This window comes from Myzus persicae, unplaced genomic scaffold (assembly GCF_001856785.1).
Source record: "Myzus persicae strain clone G006 unplaced genomic scaffold, MPER_G0061.0, whole genome shotgun sequence".
Lineage (NCBI taxonomy): Eukaryota > Metazoa > Arthropoda > Insecta > Hemiptera > Aphididae > Myzus > Myzus persicae.
Window position 1 is genome coordinate 44,498 of NW_019103288.1, and position 27,282 is coordinate 71,779.

Here is a 27,282-nt window from a genome sequence, read left to right on the forward strand (position 1 = left end):
CGATATACTTCGAACCGGGTACTCGCCTTCACGTCGAGCGGTGACCGCGACCCGCGATCGGTAGTCGCGCTGCACATGCACATAAGCATTAAGCACACGTACAGGTAATCTGCATAGACACTGTCTTATGAGTATAAATAATAATAATGGGGTTCACGCACACGCATAGAGATGCACCGACAATATAAGTATTTCGCCCCGTCTGATGTAGCAGCAGCAGCAGAATCACCGGTAGTATAGACAGTAGTAGTAGTAGTAGTAGTAGTAGTAGTAGTAGTAGTAGTAGTACCTAAATAGTATTAGTAACCGAGATGGTTGTGACGGTGCAGATGGTGGGAGTCGCTATTATATTGCACCGCGGTATATATCTACGGTGACGACTGTGATGACCGCGGTCGCGCCGCCGCCGGTGTTGGTGGTGGTTCTGGTGGTGGTTCAGGTGCTCTTTGACATTGAAGTTTATTGACACCGTCGCAGCCGCCGCAGCCGCCGCAACAGTCACCGTCTCTGCACGGCGCACGCAGTCTTTTCGTGCACGTTCGTCCGACCGGTTCACGGTGAGTACTAGGTCGTCTCCGTATCGCTGCCGCTTTTCGTCTCGTCGGTCCGGTATAATATAATCGCACCGTCGTTACTATTTGTCGCCGTCACCCGTCACCAATCACCCAATAACCACGACGGTCGTGCGCGCGTATCTCTCACACGTCTTCCCCAGTGTGCGACAATATCGACATCCGTTGCGGCCGTTACGAATTTACGATGCCGCCGCCGAAGTCGTTACCGCCACCGCTCGCGTGATCATCGTGTGTGCGCGGAAGCGCATTTGTTCGTGGTACATGTTTTCCCCGGAAAAGACGTGTACAGGCACCGGTGGCCAAAGATGATATGTTACATGCCTCGGATCCAAGTCAAAGAGCGACTTATCAAGTTTAGAATCGAAGGTACCTAAAAAAAAAAAATATTACATAATAATAAAATATACAATATTTAGTAGGTATGTTATTGAAAATTCCATTTTTTATAGTTGTCTTTAGCTCGATCCAGACCGAAAAATGTTTCTTGGTCTAGACCGGGCGTCTTTATAACTGTAGGAAAATAAAGCTTTGACTGTTTTTCCGCTTTGGTCATAAGCCTGAGCAGATTCCTTATCAAGATATAATGAGAATTATACATTTCATAATCGATTTTATACGATAAATTATATGTAAAGTACTAAAGTATGATAGTAGTATTATATTATAGAGGCTTTGGTAATTTTAAGGTAATTTGATCTATATTTACTGAAATAAACATTGTATTATTTACATTCGATGATTGATACAGATGAGTAACGACTATTATAATATAGTATATGAATAAAAACATAGTATGGCCGTGTATAATATTAGGTAGGAACCACTGCTCATGAAAATTATCACTCGTAGTATTTATGTTAAAATTAGAAAAACAAGTTTAAAATAAAATAAAATATTATGACAAATAATTCTTAAATATAAAAAATAAAATCAATAAATCAATGTACATCCACTTCATTCACATAGCAATTAATAAGACTTCAGCAGTATTATACTTTATTGTAGGTAAATGTATCATTCACGAGCATTAATATTTAATAAGATTTTATTCCAATACGTATTGTGGCTATACGTAAAATGTGAATAATATAATATTTTACGCAACTTCACGACTAATACTACAGTAATGCGACACGATAATTTCGTATAAAGTTGTCATAATATTTACACTACAGACCTCTTTTCTCTCTTATGTACGATCCTCACTTGGATATTTTCTCTTTTGAAATATTTTCCTGGGTCCTATTTTTATTCAATAGATATTTTGACTAGCGGTCTGCGGGGAATTATATGTTCTTATCAGGTTTACCGCATGTGTGGATCACTGGCGCGTGAATATTCACGTTTCAAACAGTATGTAGGTATGTAGCTCAAACTCGAAGATTTTTTTAATCGACTATCCGTCTATCCATCCACACAATCAACGTACACACGAATTTGATTACAGTCGTTTATTTCTATAGAATATGCGTCGATAAAAATATGTTGTTATCGTTTTTAAACTGATGTTCTATTATTTTTCGCATACCTTTGTACGCATACGTATATATTATGTGTACTACGCTTAGCCCTTAGGTAGGTATTATTCCCAATATTTATCATGTGTTAATTTGTATAGATACCATTTAGTAAGCATTCATATTAACTACTATTACCTACTAGTTTCTTTGTGCCTAATGGGAACACCGACCGAGGGTGATATAATATTTTATCGAAGACATACCTAATATTATACATTTATTCAAAATTGATATCTGCTAATTTTAAATTAAATAAAACAATATTTTTATAATTATTATTTGATTGGATTTAATGAATAAGCGAGTGAATATTTACTTGGCCTAGATATACAACAGTTTATTTAATATTTGTTCTATTGTAGATATACCTAACTTTGCGACGCAATTATGTATTCTAAGCATCTATGGTATTGTTTATTTTTTGTAGGGTTTTTAATATTTTTCTAATAATATTGATGTGTTAATATTGGTATCGTAAACTACATAGGTTATCTCTTATCAGTAATTAATTATTTATAGACTTTTAAAAATTGAATGATTTAAGTTGCTGTGATACACGAACATTTTGAATTCCTTTCTGCAATATGATTTTTTAATATTGCTTTGAATTTATATAAATAAATATTAAGGAATTCAGTATAAGATATTTAAACATGTAATTATATTTTTAAATATGAGATAAATATTTTTTTTTATGAATAAAGTTTTTTTTTTTGTCAAAAATGCTGTGTTTATGAATAATACATTTTAATTTACAACAGTACCTACTACCTTGGTATATTTAAAACAAATATTCGCCAACATTTATTGAATATTATGTGAAATAATTGTCCTCTACGACATGATATATTTCCATACTAATTTTAAATTAAGATTTGTGAATGAATTAAAATAAATAAAACATATATTTTCACAAACGTTTTTTATTAACCACTTAAAATAAATTAAATAAATACATTTTTAAAAACATATATATAATTGTATTGATATAATGAGTGGTTATTGTTATAGGAATCACCCAGTATTAAAGATAATATCTATACATAACAAACAAAAAGGGGTCATTTAAATTAAAATGCTTAGGTAACTACCTAGTTTTGCATTCTAAAATGTATTATATTTTAGTTTATTTAAAACTTCAAATAAATTGATAATTTAAATTTAGAATATGAATTTTATTTCGTGACGTATGAGTTATGACTACCCATTAATAGCTAATTCATTAAATGTTATGTATTTAAATATATGTCAATTATTTATGTATTACGAAAATAGTAGTTTATGTGGGTGACAAAATATCGATCTAAATCTGTTATGTAATCCATCACTCTTAGAATAATATAATTGAAGTTATTGTCAACAGAATTGCTTAAACAAGTGTACTACTGTGTTTATAAATAAATGAAATAATGGATACAATGTAAAGATATCAATTTGTGTGAATAAGGTAATATCATAATTATTATGAGATTATTCCAATTCAGATTCAGATTATTTAACACTACATACATTCGAATTTATTTAAATCTAGGTTTACAAATTACAAACAGCATAATGTTAATATTTTTTTAACTATCGCATTACAAAAAAGAAATAAAATAGAAAAACAAATTTTAAATATTCACAATTATACGACAATTCAAGTTTTCTCGGTCATATGTCGTATATTGAATAGAAAAATTTAATTTGGTGAACAAATTTGAGAATATTCTTAATAGTTACTAAACACGATTGAATGCATTAATTTGTCGTACAAACATTACAATAAGTACATAATTTATTTACACAGTATACACAAATAGATGGTTCATAATAATATAATGAAAGCGTCGGATGTATTTCATTCACACATTACGCGTTATTTAATAAGAGTATCGTCATAATATTATAGGATATTATCCATTAATGATATATTACATACTTTATTTAACAAATATTGAAATATAATATAATAGTGTAATTTGTTCAGTTACATGGCAAATGTATTAAAAAATTACAATTTAATCTCTAAAAAATGAATATTTTATAGGAGTGACGATCATATATGTCTATGATAAACAACTAATCTAATTTTTCAATTAGATATTATTTTAAATAAAAATATACCACAAAAACCATAAAAAAACCGCAATGTTAATTTTTAGAGTATATGTTTTGTCTGGATTGCGTATATTGTTGTAATTTAGTTATGTAAATATTTAAAAATAAATTAATACAATAATTCATCGTTGTGTCTGTTTTTTTTAGTAAAATTAATAAAACAAATCATAAACATGTATTCAATTCTATATAATATTAATATGCGGTATACAATTAAACGATACTATAGTATTGCTATAGCAATTAATGATAAATAAATATTTATTATAGGGATATTTTTAGAGATATGATTGATAAAGTTGAACGTAGACGAATAATTATACACTTAAATTGTAGAAGCATACAATTATATTGAGAGTATTAAAATACACAAATACCTCATTTGAATTACGTTTGTATAAAATCTACTACTAATGCCTTCGACAGGGTATACTACAGAATTTGAATAGAAGTTCTATAGAATATATATTATCTATTTATATAGAATAATAGTTTGATATGTCGCATAATATTTCAATACAATTGGATCAAAAGCTCAAGTATGTTTGTACGAAAATGTGTGTCGACAACACAAAGAAAATGTCGGTATAACCGGTATAGGTACAGTGCAATATGACTTAAGTAATAATAATATGATTCAATAATTCAACTTGATATGACACAGACGAAATTTTTATATATTTGTATAATTTATATTATGACTAATTGTATGTGACTTTAAATAATGTGTTTTAAGTAGGTTAAACGCAATTATTCCGTGAAAACCATCATTACCTAACAATCGGTAATGGAAAATAATAGAATAAACTATAAGGTAACACAATTGTGAGCACGCATAACCTATGGCCTTGTTCATGCAGGTATAGCGACTCACCAAATATAGGCATAATAATACAATCTTTGAAAAGCTGTTTCGTTGACATTTTTTTCTTTTATTTCAAAAAGTTTGCCTTGTACAACTCCTACGTGTTACTAACTTCTTTCTTTCGTGCGATACGCTGTGTCCGTTACCATATTGTGTGAACATGGTGATAGGGTATAGATATAAATAGCCAATATGTATTATCACATAATATTATAACATATGAGCGTTTAAGAATTATTATATACGATGCTATTAACATATATTTTAGTGACTGAGTATGAGTAATATAATTTATTACATAGTGAAAATTTAGATGTTCACAAATAAAAATAATATATAAACATACGATTGTAAAATGATACTGTTATGTAATAATATATGGATAATTGGGTAGGAACTAGTCTATGATGTATAGTCATGAGTTATGACCATTAGATTATAAAATTTTTTTTTTCAAACTAAAAAGTGTTTTAAAATGTCCTTTTCTATTATTGCAATAATGGATAAATAATATAATCGTTTTCGTTTCTCAACTAAGTACCTGTCTAATACCTATGACTTACGGGTGGATAGGGTGGATAAAGTGAACTGATTTTTTAAGTGTCATTTGTGTAATACGATTCTAAAACGGAAACCGTGTTCGTGTACGTTGTGTGCGTTTACACAGAATTGGAAAATCGGTCGTCGCGTTGTCGCATCCACGTGACAGCAGGATGACAGCGGTTAAGTTATGTTCAGTGTGCTGACAGCGTTACCGGCCACCACAGCCCAGATAATATATAGGATGAGATGATGGCGTTTTTAGTAATTATTATTATTATTATTATTATTTTCAGCCGGATAGCACACGACACCACACCGTGATGCATTATCCGTTTTAAATTATCCACATGACCGGGTAGTTTTATTCGTTAAAAAGAAATCGAAATTCAATTTATACCATTAAAAATGCGATTATTATTACCAATGAAAACCAAATATTTCTTTTGAAATAATATAATATTATTTACGCGTTTGCCAAAAGAATTACGAAAATGTAGTATCTTTGTACAATATTTACTCATTACACACACTTTAATACTTCTATTGATTATAGTTGAAATATTCGAGTGGTTTCATAATTTAAGCAATTCGTAATGTTTAATAATATAACACGTTTCATTGCCTAACTTAAATGGATTAAAATTGATAGTAAGGGTACTTATGTGTTAGCCATTATAATGTATTCTGTAAATAACTTAATATATTAAAAATATAGAATATGAAATTAAATATTTTTATATTCTATACGTTCTTATAATATCATATGGAAATAATTGATACAAACAAAATTGAGTGCGAATGTTGTACTATTTTTATAGCAAAAACAAATATTAGGTACATTTTTTACATAATATGTATCGTCTATAGTATTATTATTCAATGGTTTCTGACACCCTCAAATTATCTTATCTTCATATTTAATATTACTCATAAGATAAAGTACATTTTTAGTTTTCTTTCATCATTCATGTCTGCATTATTTTTTTCGGTCATCGAAGTCGTCTGTCATAATTATTAATATTATATTATTATATTGTTGTGAGACAAGTTCACTCCACATGTTTGTATCTAATTGTAACCTATCCCATAATGCTTAAATACGACTAGGAATATGTATAATATTTTAATATCTCTTATGCCAGTTTTACGCGATATACGTTGCTCCTCAAAATTATAAAAGTAAGGTTCGAACTTATATATTAGTAATTCGATATTCATAAAAAATATATATATTTATTATTCTGGTAGAAAATATGGCTTGCGTGAGAAAAGATGTGTCAACGGATCTAAAAATATTTTTTAAATTGAGTTTAGAGTAATATTTTCATTTACAGTACACATTTATGTACATGTAAACACATGTAAACAGTACTTGTATAAACGTTCTATTCGGAATTATATACACAGTATCTACGTATCATTTGTATTGTATGGTATTGAATTTGCGAAGGCACTATATAGAAGAAAAAGGAAATGAGAATATTTCCCATTAATATTGCCACCTTACACCAATGCTATGTACAAATTACAAATGTGTAGTCTTCTCGAAAAATTATGGAAAAGAAAATTGTTTTATTTTTAATTACGATTAAACAGGTTTTGCTGTTAAAACATGTTATGCACTTATATGACTATAGGTATAATATAAATTGTTGGTATATCAGCAGTGTTAAGTTTAACACGAAAAATATAAATATAATATACATTATACATATTATAATACATAAGTGTATAATAACATCATAAGCACCTATATTATAATATACACGTTACTTAGTTGAACGTATTTCCCATAACTATATCTAATCAGTTATATTGTTATAAAATATATATAGGCATTTTCAAAAGCTTCATTTTATTTCATTAGTATTTATATTCTCATGTTAATAATATGAAAAACCCTCTACTCCTGGTACAATATACCAGGCTTACAGAAAACGGTTGTCGCAAGTAATATGATACCCGTTTCGAATCGTAAAACAAGCGAGCAGAGACTTAACCACTTAAAACACTGAATACCGGCAAAATCATTCCAACTAAATTAGCTTGAAAACATATACACATCACAGTATAACACGCCCACGACAAAACAAAAGCGTAATCCAGTTATATAATAATACTCGCAATATATTTATTTACCAATGCAGACGACGAAACATTTTGGCTGTACCTATACAGATTATATGTTCACATTAAAATTGCAAATTTGCAACTGTTGGGTATAAATATTTAATTATAGATCAAATTATCATACAAGATTATAGCATACATTTTTTCTCATTCCAGGTGACAAAGGTAATAGAAATTATTTGACATTTAAACGTTTTATTTAAGTTATAATATATTATGAGCTTCGTTTTGAAATACAAGTTAAATTATTCCGACTCAATCTCCTCAGACAGCCAGATACGGATGACAGTCAGGATACGTATATAAAAGGTATATTGTATCTAACCGTATACACTCGTTGTAAGAGAATCCACGTGAAAGTTAATTTTAAACTTTAAAGTTTATCATAATATTTGTGTATTTGTGAATTGTACTTGAAATATTTTTGTTCGAAGCATGCAAATACGAAGTATATAGAATCCTACTACATAAAATATTTTGATGTATAAGACAGTATGGATTGAAAATATTTATATTTAATCGATAAAGAAGAAAATGTAATAGTGTTCTTACTTAAAAAATGGAACTATGTGAGTCTCATGGATTTGATTTATCTTTACCTCTCTGGCTCTCCCACTTAATCCAGGGTTATGTAAAGAGGAGTGTAGTAAACACATTATATTATGATATAATAATTTTGCAAGGTACAGAAAATAGAAACCCTAGAGTTTTTACTTTTTTAGTTAAGTAATTTTATATACATAATGGCGTAAAGTATGATCCTTTACACAAACAATTGTTGTAGTTTTATTTTGTATAATATACCTATATTATTATGAAATATGAAAAGGTGTATAAAAAAATAAACAATAGATACTCAATGAAATAATAAATATAGGTCATAACTCGAAACACTGAAAATGTTCTCTCTTGGCCCGTGACAAATAAAAGTTGTATATGAACTTTAAACCAAATTGCAGATTCACTGATACCCATGTCAGTCCATAAAAAAAATATAATACACTTTATATACACCGTTTCAACGATAAGGTTACTGAGTACTTGCGATAAAGAATTTAACCACACGAAAACACAAAAATAATGCTTTAATTCGGTTATTAGGTTAACAGTTAACTACGCGTGCACAAGTATTATAATAATAGGTTTGTCATGTTACCATAATATTGGTTCGCAACTGTAATATTAATTTGAGTTAATTTAATGGAATTAATAATATATGTATATTGTATATCAATCTATACAATCGTTATAAGTTTAGTTTAATTTCTTCTTTACATTGACAATTAATCGTAAGTTTCGTAACATAGTATAATATTATCAACTATATTCTTTGAACAAATATTATTTGTGCCTTTTTTTTTGCATTAGTTTGTCATTTCACATTTGTGAACTTTGATGTAAATTCGTTTTTACTGCAATTTAATTCGTCGGTGAATTTTATTTGGATAAAATATAATAGTGTAGAAGATATTTTTTAATTCTATAATACGACACCACTTGACAATACCCATATTTCAATGTATACCAAAAACTTAGGTAGGTCTGACATAATATAAATCTGAAATCTGTATACACAATTATCCTCGGCGAAAAAAAAAAATGCTGAATAAAATATTCATACCGTATTTTTTCACCGTCGGTCAACTGCGCTTAAAATTACGAGTACTTCTCTATACATTATAATATATTATAGCACGTATTTATGCCTACGCATAACCTACGCATATATTAAATACTTAAATTTTTTGTGTTATTATATTCATTACTCTCAAAAATACATTTATGATATTTAAAAATTTAAATCTTGATAACTTTTCAAAACGGTCATCTGTTTGACGCACGTACAACAAGGATAAAACCAGTGTTATTTATACGTATATGTAAATTAAAAGTCGAACAATTTGGCACCTCTGTGCCGCATGTGCGCTTATATACACAGTCAGGTACGTACGTATAATATACATTTAGGTACCTATCATATTATACGCTTCGGTGTAGGCACAATAATCATAAACAACCTTGATGCATAAAAAAATAAATCAGTGTTGTATAGTTGTCATGAACCGTAATCATGGGATTAGGTCCTTGTTAACAAGATAATCTCGTAATACAGTAACGAATTCAACACTCGTCGATATCGATAATATTATATCGGCTATTATCATGCTTATATAGTAATTATTAATATGCGGTCTATTGAGTGGAGGAAAAATAAACGATTGTATCAATGTAGGTACGCACCTAAATACTCAGCGCAACCGTATCCTCCGCTGTTCGACGTTTGGATCGTATAATACTATTATGACGTTTATTGACTTGTTTCACATAATTTAATACAGTCATATATGCACCGTTCTCGAGTTTTAATATCGCCAATGCATTTTATTTACACTCGCAGTACAATTATTATCTCGTAAATCAATGTCCGTTATTTGATATAAAGCCGATGAGGTCCCATAAAATACTCAACGAAGGTAAGGAGTATTATGTATATATTTTTTTATTAATGCGCAATAATACAGTGAATTATTTACAACAACGGATCATGACAGTCTTGACATAAATGAGGAAAAACGTTAGACGATTATTATTATACGCGTTATTCTATTATGCTGTCAAACAAAATTATGTAGACGGTCAACTTTCTGACATGACAAGTCACATTTAGAAGTAGTATTACGTTGAAAAGAAGAAAATAAATATTAAAATATCTTTGTAACGTAAGAAAATAATATTATTTTATAGTGGACGCTTTTTGTATCAAAATAAAATTAAGTTTAAGTGTGAATTAATAAAATAATTCCTAAGTAGAACTGTTAGTATTGCTTTTATAGTTTACTTATTGGGATAAAACTTCGTTAACATTTTGATCGACACATTATAACAGTATGTAATTTACCGATAAATTAATTGATTCATTAGATTTCCCGTAGTTGTTGATTTAATATAATAAAGGTAATAATATAATATACTAATAAAGTAATATATTATATTTATAACGTGTGCCTATCGTACTTATATATACTTCGGTCCTTCAGTACATAAAGTATACACTCGGATTTTTTGGTTTTCACATAGTTGTATACATTATTAGTTACTGATTTGTGAAAAAATATATACATTTTCTGTATCAGTGGCACACATGTACCTACACCACGACGATTTTATTATTGTAGTTAAAATCACATTTTTATAGGTTTATAACTTATAAGACGAGACAATTTTATGACAAATAATAATTATATTAAATTATTATTATATATTATATACCTAATATTATGTTCTATATAGTCTGCCTCTCTCTGCCTACGCTCTTCGTGTTGGTGTTTTATAGTGTTTATTTAGACACGAACGTCGTCGTAAACTTTACGCGTGAGCGTTTTTCCATAATATATAAATATAATGCAACGGTATTGCATTATCACCGATTATAATATTATTATAATGTTAAACTCATATTTTTACGCCACGATTATATTATATGATTATGTAATATTCATTTTTGTCCTGATTGCTGCAGTGGTGATCTCGAAAACTCGTACGAATACCAATAAATTTGATTTATATTTATTAAGTACATAGTTACTGGGCTTATTACTGTTAATTTACTTACGCGCGATGATATGACTTGATTCGATTTCTAAACACATTAGTTATACAACATTTCGGTACCTACCTACATTATTGTGTTTGATACCTATAATAATCTATATAATTATTATGTGCGTATATAAGCCAAATACCACCCATACTCACTCATTCATTCATCGCTACTTCTCAATATCTACCAAACGTATGCATTTGAAATTTGGAATAGTGGTTCCTCTAATGGTCTATAGATGCGGATGCGAAATAAGAAATGGTTTTCCGGTATTCGCATTTTAATGCGGGTCAGACGGGGATCTTGAGATTTGAAATCGATACTTTTTTTTTTTGTTCATAAATGGTTGCCATTTAACAGTAATAGTAAAAATTACTATTTTTATTTGTTTGTATATTATAAATGGCTGTCGTTGATTACTCGGGCAGATCAGGTATAAGCGTGCATCAAATCGTAGTGTTTTTTTTTCGTTGTCCCGATTAAAGAAACTATAATATCATAAAACCAAATGTATGTGTATAGCTTGTATTTCAAGAACTACTCAATTGAATTCGAAGAAAATCTCAGAGATTGTTTTTAGAGATGTCAGGAAAGTTTAGAGAGCAATGAGTTTACACCACGTCAAAAGATATATCAAGTGCTAAAGCCAATCAGCGAACTTGCGGTTTCCCATCTAGGTCAAATTATTCCACAAAGCTAGGGGTCGATTTGTCCATAAACTGAGGTACACTAAAATTGAGATATACACTCAAACCTAGACACACCTATATAGCGTATAAAAAATACAGGATTTGTCATAAACAAAAAAAACTGCACTGCACTGGCGAAGCCGGGATATTCAGATACCTGGTTTATTGTATAGCTCAAGCCTCAAATACAATGCTATTATGTCATAACAATAAAAAAAAAACTACAAGAGGATGATATTTTACTATCAATTTGTTCTTATACGTATCAAGTACCTATCACTACTATTATTCTGGAAAACACCGTTTCTTCTTATCGATCGGTCGAATTCGTCACCACAGTCGCGACGAGCAAATATGATCGGTGCGGATTGTCCTCGGGGGATGCCAGCAGCCATCGCGGGCCTTGGGAACGTATAACATTATAATATTTTATAAAATATATCGGGATTTGGCGCGAAATATTCGAACCTGTTCGGTCGTCGCCTTCGTGTATAATATGCAGATGACCAGCGTGTGCATTATAATAATATCTAGTTTACTTGTCTCACACGCGAACGGGAAAAAAACCAACTTTACACCGGTGCGATTACGCTCTGCCCGAGATTTCAAGGTCTGCCGAACACACGGCGACGAGTACGAACTATATACATCTTCAGGTTGTTACCTGAACTTGATATTATTATTATTATTATAGGTAGGTATAACGTTTGTTTCAAAGAACGTCTGCATTTTCCCCGTGGAACGTATCGTAATATTATGTATAGGCACACACAATGTAATATATTATAATAATATAATAATACACGTGCTATTAAAAAAAACGTTCCTTATCCAACAAATCCCACGGTGAGTTAATTAAAAATTCAAAAAAAAAATAATATGAATATAATATAAATTACGCGGTCGCCGAGTAGGTATAGAGTAGGTAGATATAGGTACTCACAATAATAATAATAATAATAATAATAATAATAATAATAATAATATGTAATATGGGTATACGCAGGCGGGCGGGATCGTTATAATTATTATTGCTGCTGTGATAGTTCATCGACTGCTGCACGGCAGTACACTACAATATAATAATATTTTATCGTTCACATATTACAACAATGCGCGTAGGCATCGGTATAATATAATAACATGACGTATATAGACCTATATATATATAGTATTCCAGTGTATTTCCTCGTGTACATACCGTGTTATATATATATATGTACAATATTATGCGTATATGTATTGTGTATAATATTATGTTTATTGTATACGTGCGTGATTCGCGAACATCATATATACAATAGTATTATAATATGTAAATACACCGACTACGACAAAGCGCCGACGACTGTGAAGATATTTCTGCGGGACAATAATGATGATAATTATTATGATTGCAGTTATCCTGTGCGTAGCTCGGGAAACGACCGTCGCAGCTGCAGCTCTATAATAATGTATACAGAGTGGCCCAACGCGTTTTCCCGTTTTTCACATTTAATCGACACAGGGAAACGGAAAATGACGGTGGTCCACTCTGTACAACATATAGTATTGCTAGCGACAAGACGAAATATCGACGCCCTTTCAATGCCGCCCGTCGATGATAATAATTTTTGCTATACAATATTATTATTATTGTATCGTAGCTAGTGTGACGAAATGGTGGTTACGAGTGGATTGGGAGAGGGGGTGGGCGATCACCCCTTACCACATCATGTGCTGGGTGTTTTTTTTTTCGCAATTCTTATAATTATTCTATAATTATTTGTACATAATATGACGATGGCAATATGCCAACATATTATTATAATATAGCTATTTAGACACATGTCATGTTCGCCGGCGAAAGAATTTCACGGCACAATACAATTTCCTCAAAATTATAACACTACACCGCATTACTGCGGCTGATACATGGTGTACATTTTTTTGTTTTTGCAAATTCAACCCCTTCGACAACCCCTGGATCCGCCACAGTTGGGTGACGACTATAGCAGTATATTCTATCGCAATCGCCAAGGCGCCGAGGTTGTAATTATTAATTTCCTTTAGTTTTCTACTACAGACATTTATTTTGTTCCCCCTGGATCGTCCGGGGAGTATTACACCCGTCCAATATATTATTTTAATTGGCATTTGGCGCAAATGACTTTTACACAACAGGCGCATAAGGTACCTGCAGCACATATGTATATTTACATTTTACGTGTGTACACCGGTGGCGCATTATACTTGACTTATGGTGGGCGGCGGATGGTTCGCAGGTTGTCGGTCGTATAATATAATATAATGTACAATAATAATAATAATAATAATAATAATAATAATAATAATAATATGGCGCGTGTGTGTTGTAGATTTGCGAAATTCGAACCGATGTATTTACGCGTAACGCTCTTTTACATTTATACCAATCACTCATCCAAGTGGAAATGAACATATGTATATGTACGAACATGAATTATTATTATTATTATTATTATTATATCGGTACCTGACGGGTTTGTCGTGTGAAGTCTCCTTTGCATTCGTCGTGGGCGTCGATAACGTGTGACACGGGTGTTTCACCCTGCAAAAAAAAAAAAAATTTACACGTATGCGAGGTACCTACGTGTATACACGATTGTAATGATATTATCGTATAATTGAATGAATGCGACACGTCTAGGCGTTTCATTTGGGTGAACAACTTTCTGTGATGTTCGCTAATTTGGGCGACTGATCGCGTTTTTGTCAATCGGTGCGCTGTATGTGTTATTCGGATACCTATAGGTACCAATGGGTAACACGTGTAGGTTGGTATAATTAATTATACCTACCTAATATTGTATGGGTCTACGCACTCGACAATGACGCAACCGCAAAGAATCATAGCCATGCACGAGGATCGTTCGAAAAGCTTTTGTTCGAGTATCAATATATTTTCATACTGAGCATTCATATATTGCCGTATATTTTCCGTATATTATACACTCAATACATGGCTAATCAATAACGTCGTGCTGTATTGTTAATGTTTATGTTTTTTATTCAAATATTAATATGTTGTTTGTGTATTAACTGTATACGCGTTTCGCGATCGGTTGAGCTTATAATAATAATTAACGCCTTTCAAACATACTACTACTATATTGATCGACGGCGGTTTTCATCGTGAACGGTAATTTGCAGAGTAAAAAACTTTAAAAAATGTAGCCACCTATTATTAAATAGAAAACAAATAAAGGTAGTCGCTTCATTTGTTAGTTTTAAAAACAAAAACTACTCGTTTTTCCAAAAAAAATCTCATACGTTTAAAATAGTATAAAAATCAATCAATTACTATCCAGGCAAAATATGCATATAATATTGTAGAAATCGTTATTTACTCGGATAGGTTCATGCTAATTGAATTATGTAATAATATGTATAATATGATGAGTAACATTCGTGGTAATATTTCTTTAATTTTTTTTTTAATTATTAGTAAAAAGTGATTCAGTAACATGGATATAACGTAGTATAGAGTAAGTACATATAGGTACAAAAACACAATTTTATTAATTGAATCTGTCATGTTTTCATACATACAACGATATTAAATGAAAAAATATGTGTAAGTACCTTCTGTAACTATTTTTTTTTGTGCCTGTGTTAAATAATATATATAATACATGCCAGAGTGCATCGCGTGGGTTATATTATTATACTTGGAATTGATGTGATCAAAAATTTAAGATTCCTTCAATCAATTTCAAAATTACTTTTCCGCTGCTAACGTCAGTCTCTCGTGTTTGGTGTTATTCCGTGGTTTGTACATCATTAGAACGAAGGATTTTACGGTCGTTAAATTTGGTTTCGAGGCGTTTATTTATGGAAAAAGTAATAAATCGATTCGAAATAATAATTCAACCAAAACCATCAGGCTGCATCTCTAATATCGATACCATAATATTATCAACACATAATGAGATATGATAGCACAGTGAACAAAATGTCGCAGTGTTGAGAACCAAAATAGTAAATTGATACAGCTGAATAAGCTTTCTATTTCTTATTGTCGCTTAAAGGAGTGGTTTTGACGTCGGAAAATCATTGACCACCGTACCCGACCGTAATTCAGCTGACATTAAAGGTGTTATGAGAAAAAATTAATCTGAACTTAGAAAATTGTCAAATACAACAAAGATTTCTAATTTAGCTTTCTATGTTCATCAAGTAACTTATTAAAATAGCAGGAAATGTATATTTACTAATTACAACTGGTTCAATTTATCCTTCGTGAAAACTAGGCGTTATTTATTTCGTAGTTATTTATTTAAAATTATGAACTTAATATTTACCATTTAAAATATACCGTTTTTTTTAACTTACTTTATATTAAGCTCAAACAATTTTAATCCAGAACATAAATTAAAGATTTATTAAATGAAAAATAAACACCTTCTGCTAATCTTACTTAATTAATAATTCAATGTAGGTAAATTTTAGATTATTAAATAGTGATAGATACAATTATAATAAATTTGAATTTATATCTAGTAAAAAATCATTACATTTTTGAGTGTTATTTAATAGTAATAAAGTAATTTTGAAATACTTTTCAAAAAATAAAAATTAATTAATATAAATTTAAATTAAAAAAATGACCATTTGTATTTAAATTATTGATATTGCTAAATTAAATATTCATACCTACTCTTGTAATATAAATGAAAGGTTAAATTCTTTATTGTAGAACGCGTTTCAAGAACATGAGCTCAAAATTTAAAAAGTTGAAAATCCATTTAAAAACTTGAAAACGTATGACGATAACAATCTGAATCTTTTTTATGTCAATTTTATTGCGTTATCGTAAAAAATTAAAATGTTCAAAAATCAAATATATTTAAAATATAAAATTTGATTTGAATTATTCCAACTGCATATTTTTAAATTAATTTTTTATGACTATGACTGCGATACAATCTACACACTCTTGTGTAAATGTACACGTATTATGTGTTTAAGTTATTATAAACGCTTTAACTATTAATATAATTTATTTATACCTTAAACTAAATATTAGTTATTCATTGTAAATTTGCTTCTAGTTTTTATACTTGAACTAGCTCAACTAATACTAAGCCTCATTCAAATAAATTGTAAATAAAATGTAACTAATGGTATCTATTGCCGAAGTTGTTTAAATTTAACATAAATATTGATATGAAATGAAATCCAGATAGATCTAGCATCATGTTATTTAATATTAATCTGTATACCTAGTGGTTTTCTCACTTGTGCATAAAACATAATATTAGAACTAGACATTATTAATTGGATATAAGTTAGAAGTGCCTACCTAATTCTATAATAGTGATAATTATTCACAGAATATTTTAGAAGACAATTATGAAATTAGCATGTTAATAGAATCCTTATACCTATATTTGCGACTGATGGGTATAAACAATCTTTGATTAAAGATGAGGTACTTACTAAAAAAAAAAAGATACTGATTAATTAATACTATTGTAATACAGATAATTTGTCATATTATACACCACCAATATTGTTTGATTTTTCACTATAAAATGCTCAATTACAATTTAAAGATAATAACTTAAAAATACTTCGTGACACATAATATTATAATAGTGAGTTGGTCAGTGTAAGAATATCATACCACATGTGGAGTCAAGTTAACCAGTTTCTTAAATTTCCAAGAGTCGTCAACCAGCTTCTGTTTATTTTATTTGCATGTACCTACGTGTTTCATAATTTAAAATTTCAACGAGACATGTATAAAATGTTCACAAGATATTTATATTTGACTAAAATTAATACGTGCGTGTGTTGATTATTTTTAAATGTTATTCATTTTTTTTTTTCTTATTTTTAAAGTTGAATAATTATAACAGTTTATGTATAAAAGATATTTTATTTACAGAAATAAATCTGAAAAGTTGATATAATATTATGACTGAATAATATTGAAAGAAGTGTTTACAAATAAATACAATTTAATACTACACCTACCTACATTTTATCTTATTCAACTAAAAATCCAAAATACTTAAAACTTAATGAATGTTTATTGTATAGTGATATTTATTAATTTCTTTAAAAAATGTATCAGAATATATTTTGATTTTTAAACTTGTATTTTCCGATTTTTTAGTTGATTTTTATTGAAATGCCAGTATTGTTGTATTACTCAAATATTTAATAACAATTTTTAAGAATAGAAAAAAACTGATTACATTATTTTCTTTATTCTGTTTCTGTGCTCTATAATATTATAAAAGAAACAACTTATTTTAAGTTGGATGAATACTATTTAACTTACAAGGGTTATATTAGTATTTAGTAGTTTCATAGTATAATAAGAAAAAAAATATTATATTTTGATGATATTTCATTGCTGTATTTCATACAGAATGAACCACCATTATTTACCTTGCTAGTAATGATGTTTATCGAAATATTTTATTTATATCATTCTTATTAAAACATACTTTGTATACTATTTCTTGAATTCACTACCTATTTATAAATTTAATAACAATTTCAGTACTTAAAAGAGGTACATTTGAATAACTTAAACCATAAGTATTTTCTTTTTAAATGTTCAAATATAAAATCATAATAATATTCAAATTAAAGAAATAATGTCATTTTGGCTGAACACAAATAAAAAAAAAAAACAATTTTATGATTTGAGTGAGGATTAGGTTTTGAGACCCAATAACTGAAAAAGTATACTAATTAAAGTTGCTTTAAGGTAAATTTTTAAAAACTCTACCATTGAATCAGTATACGATATAATATATAGAGAATATTAAAAATATATTAATATTTTTAACTGTTTTTAATAACTTCCAAAAAATAAGAATATTGGCTTGGAATTGACTAAAATAGTATTGCCACACTAAATAACTATTAGGTATAATAAATATGTAATTAACCTATAAGTATAATTAAAAAGTTAGATACAATTTTTGAATGAATTCACTGCCTGTATAGGTAATGATCATAAATAAAAAATGTTTTAAATTTCTAGCAACTTATTTTTTATTGGATTGATGCATATTTTATAATTAAGAACTATGGAAATTTTTTTTTTAATTTTAAAATTTTTAATTATTGTCAAGGAACTGGCAAATATTTATATAATCTTTCGATAAATATATCAATTAACTTATTTTTTTTTATCATCACCAGAGAGTTGAAAGAAAGCTAGTGGCACGTAAGTTTTTGTGATTTTAAAACTGTGCTATTGACATTTTTAAAATTAGAAATATAAATAAGTAGATAGAAGTAATAAGTAGGTTTCTAGTGTACCTCAACGTTGAGGTCACTTTGCTATAATGGATGTTTTAAATTTGAATTCAGTTATAAAACTATTGCCAAAGATTCTGAGTGGAGCCACAGTTACTACATCCATCTAATGTTGTTTTATAATTTATTTATATTATTATGAATAGTTTAGTTTTATTTACGAATTACAATAGGTTGAACTTATGGTATAAACATCGCATAGGTAACCTATGATTATTACAATAACATAATGACTATTATATTACTTGATATACTGGTATTATTGTTATTAACTATAAGTAAATAAATTATGGTAGAATAGTGTAGCTAAATAAGTTCGTTGTATAAACACCTAATGAAAATATATTATGTGTAGGAAAGAACAACATACGTAACTTCGATAAGTTTCAAGTTATCACAGGACATATTTTTTATTTAACACGTTTTAACTGAAATTGACAGAGAAAAAGTTATTATTTTTCGTTTCAATATTGAATTAAGTCACAATTAGAGCTTCAAATAACTATAAAAAGAATTGTGTAAATATATTTTTGAATTTTATATGTATTTAAATTGCTCCATAATTATAGCCTACAAGAAATCTTGTACTTCATTATCAAGGTTCTGACTCAGTGTAAACATTTTTACTAACATTTAAATAAAAATCTAAAAATGTAAAACTGTGAAATTCCTAAAAGTAATATAAAAGTAGTATTAATATTTCTTAAATGACATTGTGTTTAAAAAATTATAATTTAGTGAAAAGTTTCAAATTTTTACGATAAATATTTTTGAATTAAAACAAAATAAGAAAAATTGTTTTAGGATGTTATAATAGTTATATTTTTACATTTGAATAATGAGTATCCAAACTCAATAAACAAATTTGAACAATTTATGTCTACAAAATTAATTAATTTTGTCTATTAGCTAAGATTTTTTATTCAACTACAGTTGCAAATATTTTTAACGAATTTTGTCGTTTATTTTCTGGCTAAATTACTAAACATGTATCATACATAGATTTCAAACTAGCCAAAAAATTCTAATATCTATTAACAGCACAAAAATACTAAAATATTTGTTTCTTGTCCAAAAAATAATGTTGTAAAATATATTTGGTAAAAATTTAGTCTGTCAAAATCAATTCAGTCAAAAACGGGTTATGCAAAAATATTTCAGTTTTTCCTGATTATTTATGAAATATATATTATATATACATATATTCATTTTTATCTAGACAGTACAATAATACAGTCAATATTTAGTTTATTATTTTTAAAAAATCTTGACATTGTGAGGTGTACAAGAACATTTATATTTGTACGACTTCAAAGTTTGATGTATTGATGTATTTTTTCATATATTATAATAAGAAAACAAACTAAATTTAAAACATATTTTTCACAAAAAATTGAAGTACGATTCCATATCATATAAAATTGAAAATACATGTATAACTCTTGGGGTTTATATAATATATACGAAATACTATTTGTTCATACATTTTATTTTGTATTAATGATTACAAGCTGTCAATAGGTAAATATACTATACTTAGATACATGAACCAGGTGACTAGTTTTAAAGAGGGGACTCATATCCGATAATATACCTTATGATTTATAAAAAAAAATAGACCAAGAGGATACAAATGTACAGAAATTACATTCACAAATCGCATTCATATTTGAATGATCTTAATAAAGAAATATATGTACCTATACATTTAAATTTACTAATATGAATATTAAGTTTTATGCATTTAGTGCAACATTAAAATTATCATAATAAATATTATTTATTAGTTAATGAAATAAATATTTCCGTAAAAATCCATCCACACCAAAAACTATAAAATTAATTATAACATGGTGACTACCTAGCTGATAATATTAAAAACGTTCAGCTGTATTAGCTTACATACAAAAAACTATCTTATTTTAAACTTTTCAATGAATGTAATCAACCCATTTTAAGAAATCAACAGTTCTCTTTTCTAATAACATTATATATTTTAGGCTTTAGCTTTGTCTTTACAATTTAACTATATAATTACATTTGTATAAATATTATGGCTTAATACTTTAATATGGATATAATATTGGTTTTTTTTGTTTTTATTGTTTTTAATTCCATCGATTCCAAAGGCCATTAGTTACAATTAAATATATACAATTCTACAGTAGAGAGTTGTGCTGTAAATTGTAATACTTATCTATATGATATTGGTTTACATACTCTGTATTAATGTAGGTGTATAATAATAATTAATATGTTCATAAAAAAAATTAAAAAAAAAGAAATGTACCTATCAGCTATATCTACATACTTGTAATTGAAAGTTTTGATAGCAAATATTTTTCCTGAAGTCTTATATATGCATGTACCTATTATATTGTTGGTTGTGACCTAAATTACACCGATTGTTTTAATGGCTATTTATAATAATTATAAATATTAGTTTACAGGCGTACTTCAACACGGCTGCCGTTCCACTGTTGATTATTAATCGACTAAACAGCCGTGGCCCGACAGCTTTAATCGTATTTTTATTCGCTTTAACTCTTTGTCAGTTGACGGTTATGCTTACAACAAAATACTTGTAAAATGTAAAATAATATTTTATAGTCAAATGGCTTTACTGTAAAATACAGGATTTGTAATTATCCGTGGTAAAATATTGCAAACTATAGAAGGAAACGGAACAGTAATTTAAGATCAACCCAAAGCACCCTGAAATTTGCATTTTTAGATTTTCTATATTTAAATAAAATGTAACATAGGTACCTACTTTAAATTCGTATTCGCATTATTAAAAAAATTATTATACTTTGCATTTTCTGTGAATACATTTTTATAAAAAAAATGTTTGATGACAGCGTAATGCGCGGAATTTTCTTTTTTACCCTTATATATTTATTTTCAAAATAATATATATACACTAACACTAAAATTCTAATTTTATAACCAACGGACTAGAATAGATAATTATAGAACTTTAAATAATTAAGAGGTGATTGTAAATTCTCCTGAATTTGTAAGCTACCAAACTACACTGAATCATCTTTAAATTTACTTGAAAGTTGAACGTCTGACTTAAAATCACTGCGGTCATATCCCCACAAGGTCAAGATATTAGTATATTATACTATTATAATAACGATAATAAATAAAATTTAAAATATTTCATACAAGATAATATACGTTTATATTATTTTTGATAATGCTATGTATATTTTTACTATAAAAATAGAATTTAGGTCAAATTGAAAACTATATGATACTGTTTTAAAAATTTTAATTTAAATATTCACTAAAGATTATTAGTTAATTAATTTAAATTTTAAATAAGAATTTAATAACTATTATTATGGTAACACAGGGTGTTTGAATAATCGTTAAAAATATGAATTATATTTCGATTAAATCTCTTATTTGGGTGTTGGTTATGCTGAAGACTAAAAATTATGTAATGATTGATCGGAATTTAAGATTTCTTTTATTGTATACTATTTAGTGTTATGGCACTGAAAAATCCATCATTTTATCATTTTCAGAGTAAACATGGTTGTTTCATTCCAGATTTATACTTAAATACTAAAATAGCTCTCAAAAATAATTTAAAAAAAAAATTCTTTTATGTTATCCTTTAAAATACAAGATATTGCTAAGCCTTCATGTTCAAATGTGAAATGATAGCCATTTACCATCGGATTAAATTTAGTGATTTACCAACATCATGATTTTGAAATAATATATAAAAAAAATATATACATAAAAAAAATAAAAAAATAAAATTTATTATTTTATTTATTTTTGATTTTGACGAATGGTCTTTAATGTATAATATTTGTAGGTAAACAGGAAAGAGTAAACATGAGGACTTATAAAACAGGTACACGTAATTTTTAAAGTGGGTAAATTAGGTAGAAAACAATTATGCCGACTGCAAGTCTTGATAATTACAACTAAAGTACTAAAAAAAAAAATAATAATCATTGAAGATATAGGATTTGAATTCTAATACACACAATTATAATGCATAATATATAATGTTATATATGTGTGTTATGAATAAGTATAACAACTGGATACAAGAAAAACGTGGACCTTATCGTTAGCTTGGAGCGAAATTTAATCATTACATTAATAACAGTGATCGGTAAACTAATTTTACGAACTGTATTTGAAAGTATACACCTACTAAATAGTCTGAAGATTCGTATTTCCTTAGTCGGGATTACCGACTTAGTAGTATCTAGAAATATAAGTTATAACTATAAGTAAATAATATAAATTAACATACTAATTAATAAAATATAACATAAATGCAAAGAACGTTCATTAAATATAATTATAAGACATATTAGGAAACAAATTAGCCACTTCTGTCCTATTCAATCAATTCTGGTTTTGAGTGTATACAATAACAATTATAATAATAATATTTTAAGATACTTTTTAAATGTAAGTACACAAAAAGTTTAGAGGACACATCTTGTTACAGTTCACATATTTTTAAAAATGATTTTAAACATTTTACTTAAAACTACTACTTAAATTATTATTCATATAAAATAACTTTTTTTATTCTTATATTACTGCTTGATTGTTTTCTTAATGCATAAAACGCTTTTAATCAATAATTAATAAATGTTAAGTTCGATATTTTGTATCAGATGAACAGAATAGAACACTTTAAAATAATGCAGATATAATAATACCTAAATGTTATTGTGATCTGTTCTGTATAATATGAGTTATCGTATTAGTAATTACTCCAGTAACAAAAAACGGATCAAATTATAATTTATAAATAATAACGCATAATTCAATAGTTAGCATTTTTGTGATAATATTTTATTAACGGTTTGGGTATTTTCACTCTTTATGTAGTTGAAATTATTATTCGTCATACACTTACAATATTATATTAAATCGTTTGTATTTTATATGTCAAATGCCATACTGCCATACTGTATGAATAAAATACGATTTTATTTTATGTTTTTATTTTAAAAACTATACGAAAAAATCCCTTAAAATGCAAAAAAACTGTTTCATCAGTACCTATTTAATGAAGATGATAGCATTACAAATAAAATTTTCATCGCCTGTATGTATATGGCTATTTCCAAAAAAATCATTGATTACGTACAGCAAATCTAAACCATCAATAAAATAATATTATATTATACAATAAACATGTCACTATGAGTGGGGGGTACTTATATCTATGTCAGCACTAACTGCAAATTGCAATATTTCATGTACCTATTTAATAATATTATAGTGTATATTATAGTGAAATTCAATTCAATCCAATCCAGGGAAACGGCACTAATTATACGATCGCTATAATAATATCACCGCATTATACATCACATATTATTGTTATTTTTTCTATTTCTACTATTATTATTACTATACGAACATCGAACAATTATCGTATGGATACCTATTCAAAAAGGGTACTCCACTATCTTCACCGAGCGACTCTTTTCGCGGATGACACAGTTTTAAACGTGAATAGCTACTCTGTTTATGAATAGTTTATTATTAGATGTATTGAATATGGCGATATAGTATTACATATTATAATATAGTCTGCTCCTCTGTTCGTGATAATTTGAGCCCGTCGTGTTCGCTGGTAATGAATAAAGCGTCGACGACGATAGTAATTATTACGACCAATATCGCATGCGTTTTCGGTCAAACGAATTGGGTGTAATAATAATAATAATAATAATTATTATAATAATAATTTATAAACCTACACATATTATATTATAATTTATTGCGTGTAATCATGAACAACCGGTGAATTAATATATCGTCGGAACGTAAACGCAATAAGGGACGGATTTTCGATTTGATTGAAAAAATCCGTTCTTGTGAATATAATGCAATACACGGCGTAGATGAACATTAATAGTTGTGAATGATGGATAAAAATTGAATGTGTAATTTAATATGTACACAACGAGTATACATAAGACATACTGATAATATAATACATATCATAACCGCATTTAGTCTTGTAACCACTACCTAGCTAAAATGTATCATCTTTTATTTGAACTTTTCAATTTTTATAGGCAATTCATGTTTATCTTTAAAAAAAAACAGTAATTGCAAACACCATTGCTATTTACAAACATACTTATATTACAGTAAATAATATTTAGTATTATACACCTATACATTATCGAACGCATCTGGATTTTTACTTTGTAATTTATGAGCATGTTATTGTACAACAGACTAACAACGAGTACCTTCTATTCAGCTGGTACCGAAATATTTATTTTTCTAAATAATACATTATTTATTAAGCCCCCCACACAATATCGTAATAAATATAAACGCATAAATAAATAGCAATTGCAAACCGCTGGATACCTGAAAACAAGGATTCTATAAAAGTTAGAAAACCTCTGAAAAGCCAGTGTCTATTTCCTGGCAATAAATTCAACCCCTGTTGTTCCTTTAAGACACTCGACGGACAACGGATTGCGCTCAATTACTATAAAGTTTCGTTCGGTTTTATATATCATAATAATATTATTATTACTATGTATAATACGTCGGAGTTATTTAACTTGCATCGCATTCGTTCCTCGGGTCCCACTAGAAATAATGACACACGCGTTATTCACGGCAAGATGTAAAACGCTATTAAACTTCTCGGCTATAACAATTATTATAACAATAATATTATACGCGTTGTGTTCGGAGGCCGGAGACTTTCGTCGATAAATTTCGTTATATTGTTATTATATACAGCATTATGCAGTTTATCCACGATAAACTTACGTCGTTGCTGCTATTGGTTTTCAATTTAATTGCTGTCGTTCCGAGTTCAAATCACCGAGGCGCATCTGGGGCTTATTCGTTTATAATGTACCTATACGGCTGTATATATATTATGGTTGTAATATATCTATTATAGACGTGCGAACAAAACTCATTATCGGTTTTCAATGTTTTTAATTAATTGTGTGTAAATAGTACGCGTACGACGTGTTGTGAGCGTGCAATTCGGATTTCACGGCAGAAAAAAAACCGCTCAAAACCTATCTATACGTGGCCAAAGCTATATAATACGTGCGTTAGGACCTATATAAACGATCGAGTTGAACTCGCTGTGCCGACACGTCGTATAATATCATGGTGCTATCATGCCCGACAACGACCGACAGAACGATATTATTATTGTAACGAATTAATATTGTCAACTGCGTGCTCGAGTCGATAAGCGAGTTGCGATTTTACACGTTAATTATTATGAAACAAAAAAAACGGTATTGCGTGGCGAGACCGAATTATCATTACGCTCGAAAGCTGTCCCAACTAGTACAACCCGACCATCACAATTTTTATAATATAATATTATTATGTGCATTAGAGTAATAATAATAATAATAATATTATATAATATTATCATTGGTAGGTTATCTATCTTTACCTGAACCACGAATCGCATCAAAACTAATAATAAAGCACTTGGACCCTTGTTATATTGTGGGCGACACAACTCCTCGGACAAATAATTCGACGGTTTTAACCTGGGTTATATAACTTTGGGGCTCGGCTTTTAAATCAAGCCACTGTACTTCCAATCGATAAGTTTTCACTTATTCGCAAATAATCCATGGCTAATGATGGCACCCACGCGTACTGTGTCATGGCCACAAATCCAGGAATTACCTGTAGTTAGTACCTACGTATAATATTATATTACAGACTATTATTATTGTGAAAACATCCATGAAAATCTCTCACGATTTTCATTAATCCTAATCCTTGCTCGCGGTATTGGATTCCTGGCAATCATCCTCGTCGGCTTGAAATAAAATAAGTCACGTGATCTCCTTATAATTTAAAACCCATTAGGCACCAGACTACGAGTTCGTTATTTTGAAGTAGGTAGTGTCAATTGACACGAGTACGCAACATACGTATAATGCCTCTG

The 27,282-nt window shown here is 28.5% G+C and overlaps 1 protein-coding gene across 2 annotated transcripts in view; it reads left to right on the forward strand.

Annotated features, from left to right (window-relative positions):
• The first annotated feature begins 498 nt into the window (after window positions 1-498).
• Window positions 499-27,282, forward strand: part of LOC111034176 (ankyrin repeat and fibronectin type-III domain-containing protein 1-like) — a 43,550-nt gene continuing 16,766 nt past the window's right edge. The window contains exon 1 of one of the 2 annotated variants that reach the window (XM_022315253.1): window positions 499-941. In XM_022315253.1, coding sequence (XP_022170945.1) covers window positions 881-941 — 61 coding nt within the window. In that variant the 5' untranslated portion in view covers window positions 499-880. Of the gene's footprint in view, window positions 942-9,988; window positions 10,208-27,282 lie in introns of those variants that run through there. The other variant, XM_022315254.1, reaches the window with a different exon arrangement.